The 20,546-nt window shown below is 51.6% G+C and overlaps 1 protein-coding gene across 3 annotated transcripts in view; it reads right to left on the bottom strand.

Annotated features, from left to right (window-relative positions):
• Sulf2 (sulfatase 2) overlaps window positions 1-20,546 on the bottom strand; it is an 84,931-nt gene that overhangs the window by 18,229 nt on the left and 46,156 nt on the right. For all 3 annotated transcript variants that reach the window (XM_041670608.1, XM_041670607.1, XM_041670609.1), the window contains exons 4-5: window positions 3,243-3,394; window positions 1,559-1,728 (exon numbers count right to left, since the gene is read on the bottom strand). In XM_041670608.1, the coding sequence (XP_041526542.1) occupies window positions 1,559-1,728; window positions 3,243-3,394 (322 nt within the window). The remainder of the gene's footprint in view (window positions 1-1,558; window positions 1,729-3,242; window positions 3,395-20,546) is intronic.

Genomic DNA, 20,546 nt, shown 5'->3' with positions numbered 1-20,546 from the left:
GGCTGCCCCCTATATGCAATTCACTATCTTCTGTCACCTCCCCCCTGCAGCCCAGTCCCTGCTATCCCCTCTGAGTGCTTCTCACCCTCAGAAAGAAATTAACGCTGAGCTGGGGGAGGGTGGCACATTCTGACCGCAGTGAAAATTAAACGCCCTGGGTATTCAGGGGGAGTCCAAATTGCCCTGTTCTTGCTACCCTAGAATGTCACAGCAAGGGCTGCTGAGTGTCATTGCTGAGCCTGAGGTAGTTTGAAAAGACACAGAGCTTTGGAGAAAGCTGTATTAGCCAGCTGGGTGGAGGACTTGCGGGGTGGCTGGATTTGAATCCTGGCTCTGTCCTTTGGCAGCTGGGTGACTTTAGGTAGCTACTGCCCTTTCTGTGCTTGCTCACCTGTAAAAGGGGAACACTACGTGTGACAGCATCAAAGGTCTTCACACCCCGATGTAGGCTTCTCTAATGGCACAATGATATGTATACCCTGTCCAGGTCAAAAGGATGGCAGCTTCCATCTTGATGTCTCTTTCCCTTTCTGCATTGCTTTCTGGAGAGGCCTACACAGCAAGAACTAGCCAGCGGGGCCAGGACCTCAGGCACCGACTCAGGTTCTGGCACAGGGTTATGAGGTAATGTGTGCTTGCTGTTTAATGGGGTTAAACTTTGGAGTCATTTGTCACGCGCAACAGAGAACTGATATGCCAGGGTCACCATGAAGACCAAAGGGCTACCACGGCCAGTAGCTGGCAGAACTGTGGACTATAGATGCTGTGTTGGCAGCCAGGCTGGATTTAGTCACCTAGGAACTGGGAGGTGTTTTCTTAGGTAGGAACCTCTGAATGTGGGAGATGCCGTCCCACAGGCTGGGGTCCTGGACGGAATAAAGAGAAGGTGAGCCTAGCGCTCGTGTTCATCTGCAGAAGCCTCCTGCTCTGTGTGTCACGCCCTCCCCACCATGATGGACTGGACCCTCAAACTGGGAACAAAAGCAAATCCTTCCCCAAGTTGCTTCTGTCAACTATTTTGTCACACAAAGGAAGACTGCAGGCTCCGTCCGAGAAGAAAGGGTTTAAATGTAGGGTATAAACAGAGGCTCGCAGAGGAAGCCCCGGAAGTGCAGATCCAGCGAGTACGAGGGTGTGTGAGGACACAGATCCCAGTCCAGAAACCTTCCCCAGAGGGCTGAGCCAGGTGGGCTGGTCTGTGCCCCAGAGCCACAACTGATGAACAGCTGGACTCCCAAGATCTTTGTATGCCCTATTGACTCAGGCACCTTCCCAGCTCCCATTCCCTGTTCTCGGTTATAATTTACTTTTTTTGAGGCAGGGTCTCACATAATCAATCCAGCCTAGCCTCAACTGTCTAAGTAGCCGAGGCTGGCCCTGCACTCTTGATCATCCTGTTTCTACCTCTCAGGTGCTGGCATGCCAGCCTTTGGGTCTTTAACCAGGAGGGTTCTAGGGAAGGCTTAGTTACATCTCATGCTGTCCTGCCACTGCTGAACCCTGACCTGCACACTCCTATGTTTACCAGTGACGCTGCCATGTTGGGGCCGAGACTTACATGTGCTGGGACGCATTGGGGAAGAGGCGTGAGTACTGGGGGGCAGAGTCTTCGGGGCCATGGGGAGCTGCATGGCTGATGACCATGAGCACGGGTCTGTGTGGGTACATCTTCTTGGATGTGCGGAAGAAGCTCACGCTGTCGTTGGTGATGAGGTCCGTGAGGTAATCCTGGGGAGGGAGAAACGGGAGGATGGTGAGGACCAGGGGATTTAGACTGTTGTTTATGTGTCCCACACTCAGGTAGGCGTCAGGACAGAGCTATGAACATGCACTGATTGTAGTGGTATGTTATGTGTATTTTGATAAATAAATCTTGCCTGAAAACCAGAGGCAAAGTTAAAGCCACTAGAGGCCAGGCAATGGTGACGCACACCTTTAATCCCAGGATTTTGGAGACAGAGGCAGATGGATCTCTTTGAGTTCAAGGCTACCCTGGGCTAGACAAGATCAATGAGAAGCAACTCCAGGTGGTGGTGGCTCACATCTTTAATCCTAATCCTAGGGAGTCACACACTTTCAATCCCAGTGCTAGAGGAAATATGAAATGAAATATTGAAATGAGAGGATAGAGGCTTAGTCTGCTTAGTCTGTGGTCTGCCGGCCTTGGTAGAGGTAAGACTTCTCTAGTGGACTGCTTTGTTTTTCTGTTTTCAGGTTGAACTCCAATTTCTGTCTCTGGGTGCTTATTCACGCTATACCTGATAACTGCCCTCCTGGAGCCGGTAGCAGGGCAGATAGCAGATAAGCAAATCCAGTACATAGAATGCCACTACAGACAGTGTTCATTGTCTCCTTAACAGAATCTAGGGTCACCTGGGAGACAGACCTGAGCATGTCTGTGAATGGGATTATCTCCATTGCTTTAAACGTGGTGGGAAAACTTGCCCACTGCGGGTGATACCATCTTGAACTGTGCAGTGGGGAGGGGAACTGAGCAGTAGCATGTGGTCACTGCTTTTGTCAAGCTTGGTAGCTTGAATGTCACTGGCTCCCGTAAGCTCACAGGGAGTGGCAGTGTCACTGTGGGAACAGGCTTTGCGGTCTCTTATGTGATCAAGTCACGCCCAGTGTCTCAGTTCACTTCCTGTTGCCTGCGGATCACAATGTGGGACTCTCAGCTCCTTCTCCAGTACCATGTCTGCCTGCATGCCGCCATGCCCTCCCATGACGGTAATGGACTGAACCTCTGAACTTTGAGTGACCCCAATTAAATGTTTTTCTTTATGAGAATTGCTGTGCTCATGGTGTCTACACAGCAACAGAAAGGGAACCAAGAAGTGAAGGTGGTGGAGGGAAACAGAGTAGGAGAAGCGGGGGAGTACGGCAGGAGGGACTGGTACCTCACGACAGACCGAAAGGACAGTGTTAAACACAACTGAATATTTGGGGTCAGCCAAGAACCGGCTTGCGTTCACTCACACGTAATTGTAGACAGTGGGCATGGTAACAATCCCTACTTAGAAATGAAGGCACAGGGAAGGGAGTCCTTCAGTGTTACAGGAATGTTAGAGCTTGGTCTCCAGAAACTGGGCTGAAACAGTGAGGGGCGCCTCTTGGAGGAGGTGGCATTTGAGCTGACTCTAGGACTAGAGAGATGGAAAACCTGCACGCCAACCCCAGGAGGGAGCTGAGAGCAGGGCTCTCCGGCTGGCTCTGGGGAGGGCACCGTGGGGAGAGCTTACCGTGGAGTAGTCGGAGCCATGCTTCTCCTTCACCCCGTTCCGGCAGAGTGTGTAGTTGTAAAACCTGGAGTTCTTAAGCAGTCCGACCCACTCCTTCCAGCCCGGCGGCACGTAGGAGCCATTGTACTCATTGAGATACTTTCCAAAGAAAGCTGGAAGGGAACAGAGGCGCGTGAGAGAGCAGCAGACTTGGCCCTGGCATCACTCGGTGAGCTTGACCAAGCTGAGTGTTCACAGCCAGCGACCAATACACAGCCTCTCGTCCTCGGCAAGAGGGGAGCCCAGGGCTCCTTCTCTGCGGCGTTCGCATGTACAAGGTGTACAGCAGGATTAGAGGGAAGCATCAAGGCATTTTGAAATATGGCCATAGACACACTAAAATAATTTACAGTAGATAATATGTTCTTTAAAAATTAAGGGATCAAAAGCAGGGGGTGGGGCTGGAGGGATGGCCCAGGGGTTAGGAGTGTGCACTGCTTTCCCAGAGGGTCCCAGCACTGGTGACTTACAATTGCCTGTGACTCTAACTACACACACACACACACACACACACACACACACACACACACACACTTAAAATAATTTTTTAAGTAAAAATAATAAAAAAATAAAAATATATCAAAAGCAAAAACTTGCTGAAGAGTTGAAAATTTCAAAGTAGTGGTGAGTGAAAGCATTTAATCGTGTGCTATCTGCAAGAACTATAGCAGGGCCTCAAACACCAGTGGTCCGTCCGTCCGTCCGTCCGTCCCTCCCCCTCCATCCCCTCCATCCCCCCACCTTCTTTTTTCTTCTCACTCAATAAGGTCTAATACTGTGGCCCAAGCTATCCTGGAACTACGTAGACCAGACTAGCTTCAAACTCATGGCAGTCCTCCTGCCTCAGCCTCTTGAGGACCAGGATTAGAGCTATGAACCACCACATCCTGTTTAAAATGTCCGTGATGTCCTTTGGATGACAAAGTCCCGGATTCTGGCTCGTGTTCTGTGAGCACAGCAGAAGCAAGCAGGTTGTTCCTGCTGTAGGTCAGTGAGAAGTAAGAGTGTCCTCGTCACCTCTCGTGGAGGTTTGGATGAGAATGGCTGCCACAGGCTTGTCTCTCAGTGAACGGTTTGCAAAGATTAGGAGTGTCCTTGTTGGAAGAGGTGTGCCCTGGTTAGAGGAGGTGTGTCCTCGGAAGTGGGCTTGGAGGTTTCAGAAGCCCATGCTAGGCTGTCTCTCCCCCTATGCCTGCTGCCTGTTAACCAGGATGTAGAACTCTCAGCTACTTCTCCAGCACCATGCCTGTTGCCATGCTCCCCACCATGATAATGGACTAACCTCTGAAACTGTAAGCAAGCCCCTAATTCGATGTTTTCTTTTATAACAGTTGCCTTGGTCATGGTGTCTCTTCACAGCAATAGAACAGCGGCTAAGACGCCCCCTTGTCCAGGCCTATGGATGCTCTGGAACCTGTCTTCCACAGTCCCAAGGGTTGGTGGGAATGGGGATCAACTGGGGTTCTTGCAGACAGCTGGGGTGTGCCAACTGGCCCAACACTTTGGAATCTCTTTGGCACTGACTGTTCAACTTGAACATGGGCCCCGACCCAGCAATTTGGAACATGACTGTTTACCCACAGAAAAGCATCCACACGGTCATCAAGAGTCACCCAGGACATGTTGAAAACAGCACACTCGGAAGGCAAACAGAAATAAGTAAGAACTTCACTGGGCCGGCAGTCCCACTGTTCCACTTTGTTTCTTGCAGACACAGAGGCCGCACTGGTGACCTTTGCGGAGCGGCCATCTGGTCACTGTGTCCGTCTGTGTCACACCAGTCAACAACGATGCCCGCTGTTAACAAAAGCACCCCAATCTGTACCTGATCAGAAGGGGAGACGTGAAGCTTCTCCCTGGGGATGAGGGGACAGACTCAGAGGTGGTGCACAGAGGTAATACACTAGTCCTCTTTTTTTCAGATAGGGACACTGAGGTCCCTAGTCACTCCACCAAGATGGAGGCTAGCACAGGACCTTGACTGTCTGAGGTAGGAAGGTAGGAGAACTCAAGGGCACACTGATCGGAGATGTGCCCTGACCAGAGCGTGCCCAGTGGGTACTGGTGCAATATTCAAGATGACAGAGGTTTGGAAGGGAATGCTTATAGGTAGGACAGGAGGAGCTAGGCTCCTGTGGGTCCAGAGGACAGTGTTGGGCCCCTCTATGTTGGGCCTTTGAGAACAGAGCCGCGGCAGCCTGCTGCCTCAGGGGAATAGGCGCTGCGAAGGAGGGGGATCCCTGGAGACCTGGTAGGTGGCCGGTGGAGGGAACTATCTCCTTGGAGTTTGGGTCACTGGATTCCAGAGTCCTTCAGGCACAGGACAAAGGAGACACAGGGGACAAAGGGGTCTGCTGAGGACCCCTGAGCAGTGCAGGGAGAGAGCCGGCTGCTCCCTAGAGATGCAGAGGAAATACAGCTTGCGAGGATCTAGGAGCAGGGCTCCAGAGAGCAGTGAAAACAGGAAGGAGGATCCTTCCGTGGGGAGGTAGAGAGATGAACAGACGGAACCTGGCTGGTGGTGGTGGGGGCAGGAGGCGGCTGTGCCTTCGGAGTCCCAGGAGCTTCGGTATTTATTACGAGATGTGATTAGGCCGTGGGTGCCTCACAAAACAGCGAATGAGTATTCCTGGCTGGGAGACTGGAGTGACAGAATACTGGGAGGCAGGCAGAGAAGCCAATCTTTCTTTTCCTTACAGAGCTCAGCAAGGTCACTGCCAGGATGGCCTAAGGCCAGGTCAGGATGCCCTGCGGTGCTCTGTTCCCCAAGTGGGCCTTCCATCCAGGCTGCTTTTGTCCCCTAGATCGTCCTGGCAGTTCAGAGGGTGGTACTTCTAGTGTTATAACAGGTGACTCTAGTGGATGCTAGATGGATACCCCTCTTCCAACGCCTAGGGCAGCCTCCTGGTCACGAAGAACCTTCCAGAACAAACTGTCAGTGGGGCTGAAGAGGAGAAAGTGTGACCTTATTTAAAAAGGTTACTATCATACAGCCCTGGAGCATCTCTGGGTTCTGGAACCACACTCAGAGCTAAAAAGGCCCTAGGAGATCAGGAATGCCTCAGGCCAGATCTAATCAGTCTGCTCAGTGGCTCTGCCTTCACCTGCTCTATGCCATGACACGCCTGCCTCTTCATTCCCCATTGCCCCTCCTGTTTGAGAGCCCACCCATAGGCTAAACCACCTCTGTGGCAGTTAACCTTTGTAGAACACAGGGACCGAAGACAACAGCAAAAGGATGTGGCTGTGTCCCAGTAAACCTTTATAAGAACAGACGGAGGGCTGGATATACTCTGAGGGCTACAGTTTGCTGACCACAAGCTCCGACAACCGGTGGGTTTGAATGGACCAACTGGGAACTCAGAAGCCCAACCCTTTTCTGGCTTATCCAGAGATAGAGAGATAGAGATAGTGATGGGGGGTGAGGGAGATGGGTGGGTGCTGTTTTAAGAAAGAATTTTTAGAGAATGTGCATGGTGCTGGAGGTATTTCAGCTGGAGCTAGCTTGGAACAAGGCTCAGATGCCCAAATGCCATCAGGAAGAAGCCTTTCCACGTTGCCTTTACCAGACCCAGGTTGGCGCCCACCACTGCTACCATTCTTTCTGTACTGGCTCAGAACTTCAACAAGAAGACTCCCTCACCTCCAGTCCTGAAATACAGGGCTGTGTAGAGAGGTGCTAGCGCTCCTATTCCAGAGGACCCAGGTTTGGTGATTGGCACCCAAGCTCACAACTACATGTAACTTCAGCGCCAGGAGATCTGGCACCCTCTTCTGGTCATGGTGGGCAATTGCACACTTGTGGCATACACTCGCACAAACACATTATATATGTGAATACAATTTAAAAACATATTATGGTTAAAAATAAAATTAAGATGGAAAAAGTATATATGTACATGGATAGGAAAATGTCCTTTGGAAGCCGCTGGAGTGCAAAGGGCGAAAAAAAAAAGAGCCAATGACCAATCAAAACCACAATGACATCAAATGGAATTGGTGAGTTTGGGGTAACAGTCCCAGGGCATGTATGGCTTCAGATCCATCCAACAACCCCTGTCATATTCGTATAGAGCTGGTTGGTCACCAACTGCAGTTCCTGAGGAGGTGTTATGAACTGAGTCTAAAATGTGCCCCCACAGGCTTATGTGTTTGAACACTTGATCCCCAGCAGGTGGCGCTGTTTTGGAAGGTTGTGTCACCATGGGGACATGCAGCCTCACTAGGCACGTGGACCATTGGGAGAAGGCTTGACAGGGATATCCACTGGTAGTGTGGCAGGCTGAAAGACACTGTGCCAGGCAGGAAGAACAGCAAGGCGCAAAGAAAGTGTGACTGAAGCAACCCTGGCACATTTGAAGGACCCAAGGAAGACAGAGGGGGAGGCGGAGGTGATGTCACAGGGAAAGGGGCTAGATCTTGCTGGCTCCTGGAAGCTACAATGAGCAGCAAAGTGGTCCGAGCCTCATGGAATCCATACCTGCCAGATATTGTATTTCATGTTTACATGAAAATGCCATGCCCCAAAAAGAACCCAGGACCATAGCTTGCCCAGGAAGTACAAAACAGGTCCTCCCTGTGCTGATGAATGAGAACAGAGAAAGGTGGCTGAATCCCACAGCAACACTGGGTTCCCTCCCAGCTCTCCTGAGTACCAGGCTGGGGATCCCCAGAGATCAAGGCCAAGGTCTTTGTGATGCTGATGTGCTCCAAATATGCACAACTCCAGTGCTTGGCCTGCCTAGCGGGATCAGGGAGCGGCATGCTTCCCTGCCTGTCCTCCGTGCCAGAAATATCACAGTTCCTGTCTTCTCCTCTCGTCCTTTCTTCTTTCCAGCCCGGGACCCTCGTGAAACCCAGAAAGACCTTATTATCCAGGCTCAACGAAGCCCCAGAAATCAGGGCTTCAGTCAGAGGCTTTTAGTGCCAAATTAGATTTTGCTCTCATTTGATTAGATTTCCCCAGGGCAGTTTTTAAAATGGTTATTCCGGCACGAATAGAGGTGGGAGAAGCAGATTAGCGTGGGCCGGGGGCTGGGAGTTGCAGCTGAGAGAGAGAAAGAGAGAGAGAAAGCTGGAATGAGAGCCAAGATGAGGCGCGCAGCCCAGATCGTAGCTAGAGCTGGAAACCTTGCTCTCAGAGTGGTGGTGGCTGAGATGGTACCTGAGGGAGGGGCTGGGACTGGGGCAGAGCAATCTGGAAGCAGACTAAGACTATGACAGGTCAAGAAAGGCCAGAGACAATGTGCAAGCCAATGCCTGTCCCCAGGAAGCAGGGCTGGACGGACATCCTCTGAAAGGGTGTATAGCAGGCTGGCCCTGCGAGTCAGGTCCAGGTCCTCCACCTAGAGTGGAGAAGTGATTTGCGTGCCCTGTCCTGACTGTGCTCTCTAATTCCTGGCTCTGGAGCCGGTGCACAAGCTTCAGCTGGCATTATTAATGTACAAACGGCCTCTCCTACATGGTACAGCCTGTCACCACAATGCATAAACGAATCGTGGAAAGGATAAACTGTGGCCAGGACATCGGGATCAAGGGTCAAATGTGTCCCTTCTTGCATGGTCTGCAGAGAACACTTTGCCACACAAGCTATTCAGTTCCTGAGTGGACTGTAGGGTTAGCAGCGGTGCTGTTCCCCACACCCAGTGACAGGGCAGACACACATTTTATAAAGTAGATAGTCACCAGAGGGAACTCGGTGACGAAGTACTCTGGAGAGACAAGGCAGGTGCGGGAAACACACAGGCTGTGCCACTCTTCCTAGAGACACGACTGGCGGCTGGAGGAACTTAGCTGAAGGGAATCCCAAATGACACCGATGAGAAAAGTGGACGTGGCAAAAATAATGACCATACACGATACAGGGAACACAGGGGCCACTTACAGATTGTAGGGGTCAGTGTGCAAGTATTACACCTCTTCCTGAAGGAGCGACATTATCTAACCCCAAACAGGACAGGTAAGATGTCTCTGGGAAGAGCACTTGCCACCACGACAGACAACCTGAGTTCAGTCTCTGGGACCCACGTGGTAGGAGAGAAGAGACTCCTGAAAACTGTCCTCTGCGCGCGTGTGTATGCACGCACACACACAAGAATGTTAAGAAAACCAAAACCGACTTCAAATCCATCACTTCCCAAATCCTCACGTGAAAGGAACTCATACAGTAATCCCACAGCACTGAAGGCAGCGTGCCCTCGGCAAATTTCTTATTCTTTCTTTATTTCCTGAAATAGGGTCTTGCTACGTAGCTTGGGCTGGCTTAGAACACTTGATCCTCCTGCTCAGCCTCCTGAGTGCTGGGATTAGCGGTCTGGGCCACTGTGCCTGGCTCTTTCATTCTCTAGCTACCTCAGCTTCTCCATCTATAATGGAGATAACAGTGTCTCCCTCTGGGTGCCTGCTAACAGTGGTTCCAGGGTCCCTGTGGATATGAGACACAGCTCTTCCAGACCACAGACCCACACAAAGAGTCCAGGGCACTTCAGCCAGTCCCCAGGTTCCTTATACCACGCAATATGACATAACGCTCCGTGGCTAGACATGCTCTCTAGTCTGGCCTACAATGACAAGAAGACAATTCTAGGCATGCCCAGCACAGACAGACACACTTGTTCCCAACACTTCCGATCCTTGGTGGTTGAACGCACAGAGGTAGAACCTGCAGAAATGGTGGCAGGGGTAGGGGTGGGGTGAGGAGGGAACCTGACTGTTTGACTGTTCACGGATATTGCTTAAAAGCCACACGATACAACATCTTCATCACAGCCACGTCTGGTCCGCATCCCACCAGCAGCGTCTTGCCTGTTAGTACCTGGTCTAATTGATGCCAGATGTGCGACGTCACGTGCACACTCACCTTCCTCTGTGAGGGACCAACCCCACGTCCTTCCCTGCTCTGCCCGCCCTACCCTGCCCAGAGCTTACCATTTGGAGCAGGCAGCTCAGCTGGCAAACGCCTCCCCTCCTGGCTGTCTCGCTCCACTTGTCTGAGTTAAGGGCTGCTGGGGAGCCATTCACCGACTGATGGGAGGCACAAGCCCTTCTGTTATCTCTCCCAGCCCTGAAACAAACTCAAATTGCCTCATAACAATGCATTTGTGGTCTGGAAACGCTGTGTCTTGCAGCGACCAGGGATAGAGATGAGCTGGCTGGAAGCCTGGGACTGGAGGGCACAGGGAGGCATGGCTGTGGGCGTGAGGTAATGGAGGAGACAAACGGGACTCTCAGAGGACACGTTTTGTTGTTGTATGTGGCGTATGGATGTATGTGCACATGTATGTAGGGGTGTGTGTGCTCGTGGAGGCCAGGGACTGACATGACATTTATTTCCCTATTTCTCTTCTTATCCTTTGAGATAGGGTTTTCAGTAGATTGGCTCACTGTGTTCACCAACTGGTCAGCACGGCTGGCCACCATGCTCCCAGGATCCTCCTGTCTTTGCTTCCTAGGGCTAGGATAACCAGTGTGTGCCACACTACCTCTCTTTTTTGGTGGGTGCTGGGGATTCGAACCTGGGTCCCCATGCTCAGTGAGCAAGCATTTTTCCTTTTGAGCATTTCCCCAGCCTAGGACACACAGGTGTGTGAGTGTGTATGTGTGTGTGAGAGAGAGACCTCCTGGCACCTGCTCCCCTTTTACCCGTGGCACAGGAGGCGCTGTGACAGAATGGTACGTACAATCCTGTAGGGTGACTGCATTTGTACCTTGGACCCGCCCTGCCAGCTCCTTGCAGATTGCCACGCAGAGGGCATCGTCCATCTGTTTGGTTTGGCAGCAATGGCTGAGCACTAAGGTCCATGGCTGCGCAGGAGGCCGACACCTATGAAAGGTGAGATAGTGCCTGATGCATCCCGTGGTCTGCTGCAGGACTGACTGGAGGGCTCGCTCAGCCTGCAGCATAGACCCTTCCTCCTTCCCTGGTCCCCAACCATCTGGGGAGAGCTGTCAACAGGGCTGTTTCAAGGACAGCAGCAATTTTGGCACAGGCTGATCCTATACCACCTCCACCCACACTGAACATCCAACAGAACTGATAAATAACCAGTAAGGAGCCGACCCACTGAATCACACTATGCATGGCTGACATTTCATTAAATACTTATTTTTGTGTGGCAGTTCCCTTCCGTATTGTGAAGCCAACACACACCCACATTCACACACGGTTTCTCCCTCCTTCCCTTCTATAACCTTGGAAGAGCCACAGCCACCATCCTTAGTGCCACAGTTATCAAGGTTTCTATCATCAGTCAACACGTCGTGTGCCCCAGGGACACGTATGTGCCTAAGGCTGGGACGTCAGACTTACTGTGGCTCACACCTTGAGGTCAGAGACCTAAAGACAGAAAAGGGTGTTAGGTCCTAAGAAGCCACCAGGAGACCAGAGTTCAAGAGGATCTTTACTCAAGTCCCCAGAGCCTGCCAGGGTCTCTTCCAACCCTATGTCCAGAACTCATGAAGCGGGTGAGCACGCCCAACAAGAAAGGGTTAGGGACTAGAGATCTAGCTCACAGCAGAGTGCTTGTCTCAAATGAGTACAAGACCCTTAATAAGGAGGGAGGGAAAGAGGAATGAAGGACAGGGAGGGAGGGAGGGAGGGAGGGAGGGAAGGGAAGGAGAGAGGGAAATAGAGAGAGGAGGGAGAGAAGAAGAAAGAAGAAAGGGAGGGAGGGAGGGAAGAGGTAAGAAGTTCTGTTTGTCACTCATGCTCCTGGCATTGGTAGGTGGGGGCTAGGGAGACAACAAACACATCCTCCAGCACAGACTGAACCCACAGTCAAGAATGGTGTGTCCCAAGAGTCTAGAGGGCCTGGTCTTATCTAAGAGCATGGAGGCCCAGCAAGCCTCGGGCCAGGGCTCTCCGGTCAGCCTTGGTGACAGCACCTATAAAGTGGGACAGTCACCAGTGTGACCACAGTCAGCTCATGGGAAGAACACCCAGGAAATGAGGGTCCCGACTCATCTGCAAGGAGGGGCTGAACACTTGCCTTTGAAGAACCGAAGACATTTCTCTAAAACTAGATGTGACTGGTCTCAGCCTAGAGATACCGGGACAGGGGAAGGACTGATGGGCCAAGGTCAGTGACAAATGACTGTGGAACAGGGACGATCCAGCCCGCCCAAACCAAACTGCTCTGCTCCACAGGCAAGGGCTCTGGGGAACAGGATGGGGCTGTCACCCCACACGGCAGCTTCCTGCTCCAGCTGTCACTGCCTTACACGTGTTTTGCTGGTTTTACAGACCCTCTGGCCTGATGCACACATTCCCCTCCAAATCGACACATTTGATGCTAAGCAGACAGCACTGTGGTCAGCAGGGCCATACCTGGAGATCGTTGGCAGTCCCCAAACTGTCCCCGTAGCCTGGCAGCTCTGCCTACAGCACAGGTCCAGGCTGGGACCCTCCTTGGCATCCCATCAGATTCTCTGTCTGGATGTGGCTGGAGTCCCTTCCTCAGCCCTCCTTCTGTCTCCACCCTCCAATCCTCAGTCCCTCCTCCATGGTGGCCAGAGAGCCACCAATCTAGTTCCACCATACTCTGCAAAAACCCTGGACACACTTGATCAAACCAGAGTCTATGTCAGCCCTGCAAACTCCTGAGTGACTGTCACCTGTTACCAACCTTGTCTCCCCGGTTCTTCCCTCAGCCATGCTCTGGCCTAGCCATACCCAGTCCTGCCCCAGGACCTTCGATCTGGCATTCCTCTTGGGAAGACCTTCTCTACTGTATTACTTTGGGAAGATTCTTCGTCTCTGCCAGAGTTTGCTGGGGCATGCCTGTGTGGCTTCTCCTTCCTGATTTAGCAATTGGCATCTTTTTTTGTTTGTTTGTTTTGTTTATTCTCTATGACTGATCTCAAATATTAGCTCAAGGGGCAGGGAAAGGGTTTTTGTTTTTCGTTTCTTCTGCATCCTGTGTCTAGATGACAACCCGCTAAGCAAGCTCTCAATAAACCCCTGGTGTGTGGGGATGGGCAGCAGAGTCGGTGAGGGGAGAGACCCCAGACCCCAGACTGTGGAGGCCTACGGGCACTGGCCCAACAAGGGGCCTGCAGGTGCCTCAACTCTGCCTCTTTGCCTTGCTTGTGCGATGTGTGGTTGCTGAATTTAAAGGGTGCTGTGGCAGGAGCAGGCCTGCACAGGGATAAATTAGAAGGCCAGGCACAGCAAGGCAGAGGTATAGGTCATTCTCTGGACATGAGGCAGGCCAGACACAGGGATGGGGCTCAAGGGGAAGGAAAGGGGTGCAGGGGGAGGTGTCTGCGGCCGCTAAGCATTCCAGTGGCACGCATGGGCCATGGGATTTAATATGATTCTAAGGAGAGTTCTTTTCTGCGACACAAGACTTATTACATAGCTTAGGCTAACTCCAAATTCAAATCCTCTCTTGTCTCCCGAGGGATTACCGGTGTGTGACGCTGCAAGCAGGGGGAGGGGTTCTGTTCTTTCAAAAATTGAAAATAAAACAAGATTTTATTTTATTTGTGTGCGTCTTTGTATGTATGTATGTATGTACATATATGTATGTATGCACGAGTGTATGTGTGTATGCATATATGAATGTGTGCGCATGTATGTGCATATGTATGTGTACGCTTGTGTATACATGTATGTCTATGTGTCCATGAGTGTAGCATTTGTGGGGTGGTCAGCCCTTCTGGAGTTGGACTTGCAGGCCTGCCTTGGGTTCTGGGAGCTGAGCTCAGGCCCTCCTCTTAACCAACACTAAATCATCTCTCCAGCTCCAGGAACTTTCCTCATCTGCTGTCTGGAGCCAGAATTCAGGCAGTCTGTGAACTTGGGAGGGGGAATTCACGTTTATTTTTTTTTAACCTCTAACTAGCATTCCCTACAATCCTGAGGGAAGGGTACACACTTCAGTGACAGGACTGGGGACTCGATCACCACTGAAATCAGGGACATCTACCTATCACGGGACAGTCATTGCAGACACTTAAAATATCACCCCTGGCCCCAGACCTGCCCACCAGCAGCAATATAGCCTGGATACACGTGTGGAAGGAGACCCACACCAGTTTATAAAAACGTTGGCTTCCTTTGTGACTCTGGGCGTTTTCTTCCACAAGTTACAGTGGCGTCCAGACGTGAGTGACTTCTGATTAGGCCATCCTAGGATGCAGGTACACCTCCCCCTTCATCTACTTCCTGCAGTAGGCATGCAGGATAATGGCTTTACCCGTACTTTAACACATACCCAACAGAAGGTAAGCAGGTCCAGGAGTTCAGATCCCTCCTCTGGCACCTACAGTGACAACTTGGACCTGTTGTCCCTGGGTTTTGGGGTATGGGGCTCCTGGTCTGAGTGGCAGAGACAGACAATCCCACTAAGCTGGGGGAGCTGGGGGTCCCCATGAACAGTTATGAGAAGGTGGCCTTTGACTAAGTCCAGGCTGCTGTAACTATTACACATGACGTGCCCCAGGCCTGAAGTCTTCAGGTTTTTGGCAGACAGACCGTCTGGGCTGTGGAGGCAGAGATGGAGCCCCACAGTCTCAGGCTGTGCCAAGCTCTTCTGAGACTTGCAAGCAGCTCTCTTTCACTCGGGGCTGCTGCTCACGAGATTACTGTGCAGCTCACTCTGTGTTCGCATGGTGAACTGCCAGAGAGCAGGATAAATCAACTTAAATCAGCGTGGTTATACTCTGGATGGCGACACAGGAGTGTTCCAAAATGAGACAAGTGGAGGCTGAGAGAAAGATGGGGGATGGTTCCGGTCCAAGGAGCCGTGGGTATGAGAGTGAGGGTCCGAGGCTGTAGAAAAGCCCCCCGCCACCCCACTGAGAGAGAGGCCTCTGCTGCCTGCCTTCCTTCCCTCCCTGTTGAGGAGACGGAGTCCCTTGTAGCCCAGTCTGGCTGGGAAATAGCTGTCAGTAAGAATGACCTTGAACTCCTGATCCTCCTATGCCTCTACCTTCTGGATGCTGGAATTATAGACAGACATGTGCCAGCCTGCTTGGTTTATGTGGGGCTGAAGGCTAAATCCAGAGCCCTCAACACAGCTCCCGACTGAGCCACAACCTCAGTCCCAGACCATCGCTACGTTTCCGTGGTGGACATCTGTTTTCCTTCCCTGCCCGGCACGCATTCAAGTACTCATCTTTGTACAGCTGGGGCTGGGCAGGGCGTGCTGACAGACACCCGAGAAGAGTGGGGTGGGTCAGGAAAGTTCCCAATGGCAAGGCGCGTGAACTGTGTTTTAGGCAGAGGCAAGTGCAAAGGTCCCAGGGCAGGACCGGCCGTGCATGCTTAAAAACCAACAGAGGGGACCAGGGACTCAGCGTGATCAGAGTGAGAGGCAGCGGCAGATGTGAACGGGCAAGCCCACCGAGAAGGAGCTGTGGATCTATCTGAAGAAGTCAGAACAGCCAGGGGACGGTTTAACCAGTGTGCCATTTTTTTTCTTTCATTTTTTTCCCCTGTTGTCCTCTTTGGAGAGCAAGGGTGCTTGGTTAATCATCAGGGCTGAGCCCATTCCTTCTAGGCTTCCCACACACACGCCTGCCTCTTCCTAGTGAGGCTGTTGCTATGGAGAGAGGTTGGGTTGTGGATGACCCCAGGGCATCAGGCCAAGGCTGGACGGAGGTGCAGAGGACCTGGAGGGGGTGGCTTGTTTCTAAATAAATGCAGGCTTCAGCCTCCCCTGCAGGACTCAGGCAGCAGTAGCAAATGACAGGGTCCATTCATTCCCTACAAACCTAGTTAGCAGGGAAGGAGTTCCTAGCATCAGGGAGAGGTCCAGGCCTGCTGAGTCATCATCAGGGTAACCTGGCCTTGACCTCTCAATCCTGCCTCAGCTCTCTGAGTGCTGGGATTGTGGTGTAAACCACCACACCTACATGTACTGCTGGGGAGCAAACCCAGGGCTTCCAGACAGACAGACAGACATGCAGACAGGCAGGCATGCACACTTGCATGCACGTGTGGGCACACATACGAGAGAGAGAGAGAGAGAGAGAGAGAGAGAGAGAGAGAGAGAGCGCGCAGAGGTGACAACGGATGTCTTCCTTATTTGCTCTCCTTCTCACATACTGAAGTAGGGTCTCCCATATGAACCCGGAATTAGCCAATTCTACCAGCTTGCTCCAGGGATCTCATCCTCTCCTCTTGATACTGGTGCTATAGGTGGGCTCATTTATCCCGACCTTTACCAGGGTGCCAGGGATCTGACCCTTGTCCTGTGGGAAAAGCAGACGCTCTAGCCACTAGGCCATCTCCTCAGCCCTCTGCCCTCTTAAGTGCAGAGGATGTGACAGAGTAGGGGTGGAGAATCCGCAGGACCCTTTACAGCAAGGCTGGAGGATCGGTCAGCAGCAGGTCACGTCACCTCAGGGGCTGCAACACTAATCGGACCCCTCGAAGCTGCTCCCAGGGCATCTCACCGATGGTCCTTTCCCATAATAACCAGTTTGTAAGACACCCCCCCCCCCCAAAGAATTCGCAGCTGAAAAAAATGTCCTAAGCCAGTGGCCTCCCAAGATTGACAGAACGCTAGAACGGCAATCTTCAAGAGAAAGAAAAGCTGGGAGGTTTCTAACAAAGGGAGGTTTCAAGAGGAAACTTCTCCAGCATACCCGTCAAGCAGACATGGGGTGGCAGTCAGGTGCCACCATGGAGACAGAGTCCCAGTGCAGGCTGGTGGGCGCATGGCATTTGCAATTCAAATACTGGCTGCCACTGCCTTCAGGGACGGGGTTTTCAGAAATGAGGAATAACTCTTGGGAAAGTTTGCATTCAATTATAACATCGTATCCTGTCACGTCTAATGCTGGGAAACCTGGAGCATATTAAAACACTGCCAAGGGGGCTGGAGAGATGGCTCAGTGGTTAAGAGCATTGCCTGCTCTTCCAAAGTCCTGAGTTCAATTCCCGGCAACCACATGGTGGCTCACAACCATCTGGAATGAGGTCTAGTGCCCTCTTCTGGCCTGCAGACATACACACAGACAGAATATTGTATACATAATAAATAAATAAATAAATAAATAAATAAATAAATAAATATTTAAAAAAAAAAAACAAAAAAACGCTGCCAAAAACAAAAACACCAAAAACCAACCCAACAACCCTCCCTTATTCATAGACAAAAGAGACTCAGTTTCAAGAATCAGAATAATAAGCATAAGAAAATTCACGCAGATGAATGACTTGGTGGGAAGTGTAGAAGCCACGTGGACTGCAGAGCAGCCACCAAAGTCCCTTGCTTCAGGAAGCAGCCAGCATCCTTTGTCACTGCCAGAAATGCTTTTATGGATTTGGACCACAGGGGGCGCTGTGCTCCCTTGAGAAAAAGGCTTGCAATTAGATGGCTAATCTCTCCCTTGGGTGAGCTTGGTGTAAGTTAGCCTTGTGGTCACAGAGTTAAAAACCAGTGGGCAGGCAGGGAGGCACACAGCTATGATCTCAGTACTGGGGAGGTAGTAGTACACATTGCAAGTTCAAGGCTAAACTGGCTACAAAAGACCTTGTCTCAAACACCAAATAAAATGTAGAGGTGCTTTGGACATCAAAGCCTTTCTTCTTCTGTTCCATTCTACTGAAGTCAGGCCCGAGGGTGGCTCTGGAAGGGAGGACAGCAGACTGTGGGAAGTGAACATGTGAGCCATACTGTGTCTCTCCAGATACCTGCTCTCACCCTTGGTCCCCTCTCTCATCCCTAAGACCTGCTTTCATCCCTGATACCCCTACTTATCCCTGATAACCGCTCTCATCCCTGGTACCTGCACAGTGACCTTATCTGAACCCTGGCTTCTGTGATCAAATTAAGACAAGGTTACAGTGGGTCAGGGTACACTTCAGGTGAGTGCCTGGGGAATCTGGACAGAGATACCTGGAGCTGAGAGCCATGCGAAGACAGAGACGGAAATGGAGAGATGTGCTCACTAGCCACAAGGCGCTAGGATTTGGAGAGCTGAGGAGATGGGAATAGAAGCCCCTTGGAACTTCAGAGCCTGACCCTGGGGACGGAAGATTTGGGACATCTGGCTTCCAGAACCATCAGAGGAGAAGCATCTCTTACGTTCCTGGGCTGTGCCACTTGTTTTCTGCAATGCTAGGAACACTTGGTGTGGCCCAGGGACACTGTCAGGGCTCAAGTGAACACCTCGACCACCTACGCCACACACCTAGTGCTCAGGGCACTGAGGGCAGTCACACCTGCTTCCTCCACTTTTTCCTTATTTGTGTGTGGTATATGTATGTGTACATATGTGTAAGTAAGTAAATATGGAGGCCAGAGACCACTGTCATGGGTCTTCTGTCCTCAATCGCTCAGCTTCTCCCCCTTTAACTGTTGGCAACATTTATTTGTATTTTATATTTGTGTTTGTGTGCATGTGTGTGTGTGTGTGTATTTGTGGAGACCAGAGGACAAGCTGCAGGAGTTATCCAACCTGCACCCTACCTCCCCGCCATGTGGGTTCTGAGGATCAAGCTGAGGCCACTGCACCAGGCTTGGCAGCAAGTACCTTTACCTGCTGAGCCACCTTTCCTGCCTCTACCTTAGTATTTGAGACATCTCTCACTGAACCTGAACCTCCCCAATTGGCTAGGCTGGCTGGCCAATGAGCCCCAAGGAGGCTTCCCATCTGTCTCTCCAGGGTTCACGAGAGGCGCGTGCTCCATGTCTGGCTTTTTATAGGGGGCCCAGGAATGAAACGTAGGTCCCCATGCTTCAGCGGCAAGCACACTACTAACAGAACAATCATCTCCCAGTCCATGCGTCCTCTCCCTCCCAGGGACTTTCTCCTCCGGAGTTTGTGGGACCCAGTCACACCATCCTTGGGGCAGTGCACATCATGGGCATGGGGCGACTTATCATGTCCTAACACTGATGTACTGAGGCTCAGGGAAGAGTCCCAACTCGGTCACAAGTAATGTTAGAGCTGGTGCCCAGTGCCTCTCTTATACAGATCTTAAAGGTATTGAAGAAAGGGCTTAAGGTTTAAGGACTTAGGGTTTAACAAGATTGGTTTCATGTGTATATGTGAATATGTGCATGTGTATATGTGCACTGCATATATGCCTGGTGCAAATGGAGGCCAGAAGAGGGCACCAGATCCCCTGGAACTGGAGTTACAGATGATTGTGAGCTGCCATGTGAGTGTTGGGAACCAAACCTGGGTCCTCTGCAAGAGCAGTAAGTGCTCTTAACTGCTGAGCAATCTCTCCAGTTCATTTTGTTGTTCAAGATGGTTTCACGTAGCCCGGGCTAGTCTCAGACTTAATACATAGACAAGGATAGCTTGAACTCCAGATTCTCCTAGTATCCTCTACCTCCTATGGGCTGAGATTACAGGCGTGCCACCATGCTTGGCTCAGCTAAAGGACACTGAGCTCAGTACAAGAGGCAGATGTGATGGGGAAGGCCCAGACCCCTGTGCCGGGAGGCAAGTCCCTCAGGGGGTCTTTACTGCTGAAGAGCCCAGACTCTAGGGGGCAGATGGGAACTCTGCTGTCACAGGACAGGCACCAGGGTGATGTGCAGCTGGACTGGGCAAGAAGGGCTGTGTCTGTGTGTGTGTGTGTGTGTGTGTGTGTGTGTGTGTGTGCGCGCACACGCTCAAGTGTGTCCCTGTGTGCTTGTGTGCACTCAGGGAAGAGGAAGCCAGCAGCAGACAAGCAGAAGGGAGGCCAAGGGCAAAAAAGGCTGCCATTGTGAAGGCGGGGACAGCTGCACCAGGGCCCCGAGAAATGTCCAGGACAGCTGAAGTCTCTCCTGCGTGTGCAGAAAGATGAAAGAGGTGATGGGGTGGGCTGCTGGCTAAGGAAGGGGCACGGGAAGCCATCCACGCACCCACTGTAGGCCAGGAGCTCTTGGGCCTAGGAGACATAGCAGGGAAGTCAGCACAGACAGTCAACAAGCCATGTGGGAGAAAGAGTTAGAGGAAGCAAGATCCAGGGCAGGGAGCCTGTCAAGAGGGGGAGGGTAACAAACAGGGGAAGGCCAGATTTACAGATCCCGGCTGGGTGGTGCCACGGCTCAGAAGGAAAAGAAACCGTGTAAGGAGATGAGGAACCGGGGTGTTCACAGAAGGGTCCTCTGGGGATACCGGAACACAGATGGGGGGTGGGGGATGGGGGAGTTGCAAGCAAGTCATGAGAGTTTTTTTGAAGATTCTGTAGACCAGTGGTTCTCAACCTTCCTAAGACTGTGACCCTTTAATTCCCTTCCTCATGTTATGGTGACCCCCAACCATAAAATTATTTCTGTTGCTACTTCATAACCGTAATTTTACTACTGTTAT

Source organism: Microtus oregoni, unplaced genomic scaffold, assembly GCF_018167655.1.
Source record: "Microtus oregoni isolate MIOR12 unplaced genomic scaffold, Mior012 000020F_ref0000438, whole genome shotgun sequence".
In the NCBI taxonomy this organism is placed as follows: domain Eukaryota; kingdom Metazoa; phylum Chordata; class Mammalia; order Rodentia; family Cricetidae; genus Microtus; species Microtus oregoni.
The sequence above is the reverse complement of the archived record's forward strand: the minus strand, read 5'-3'. Positions and strand labels throughout refer to the sequence as shown.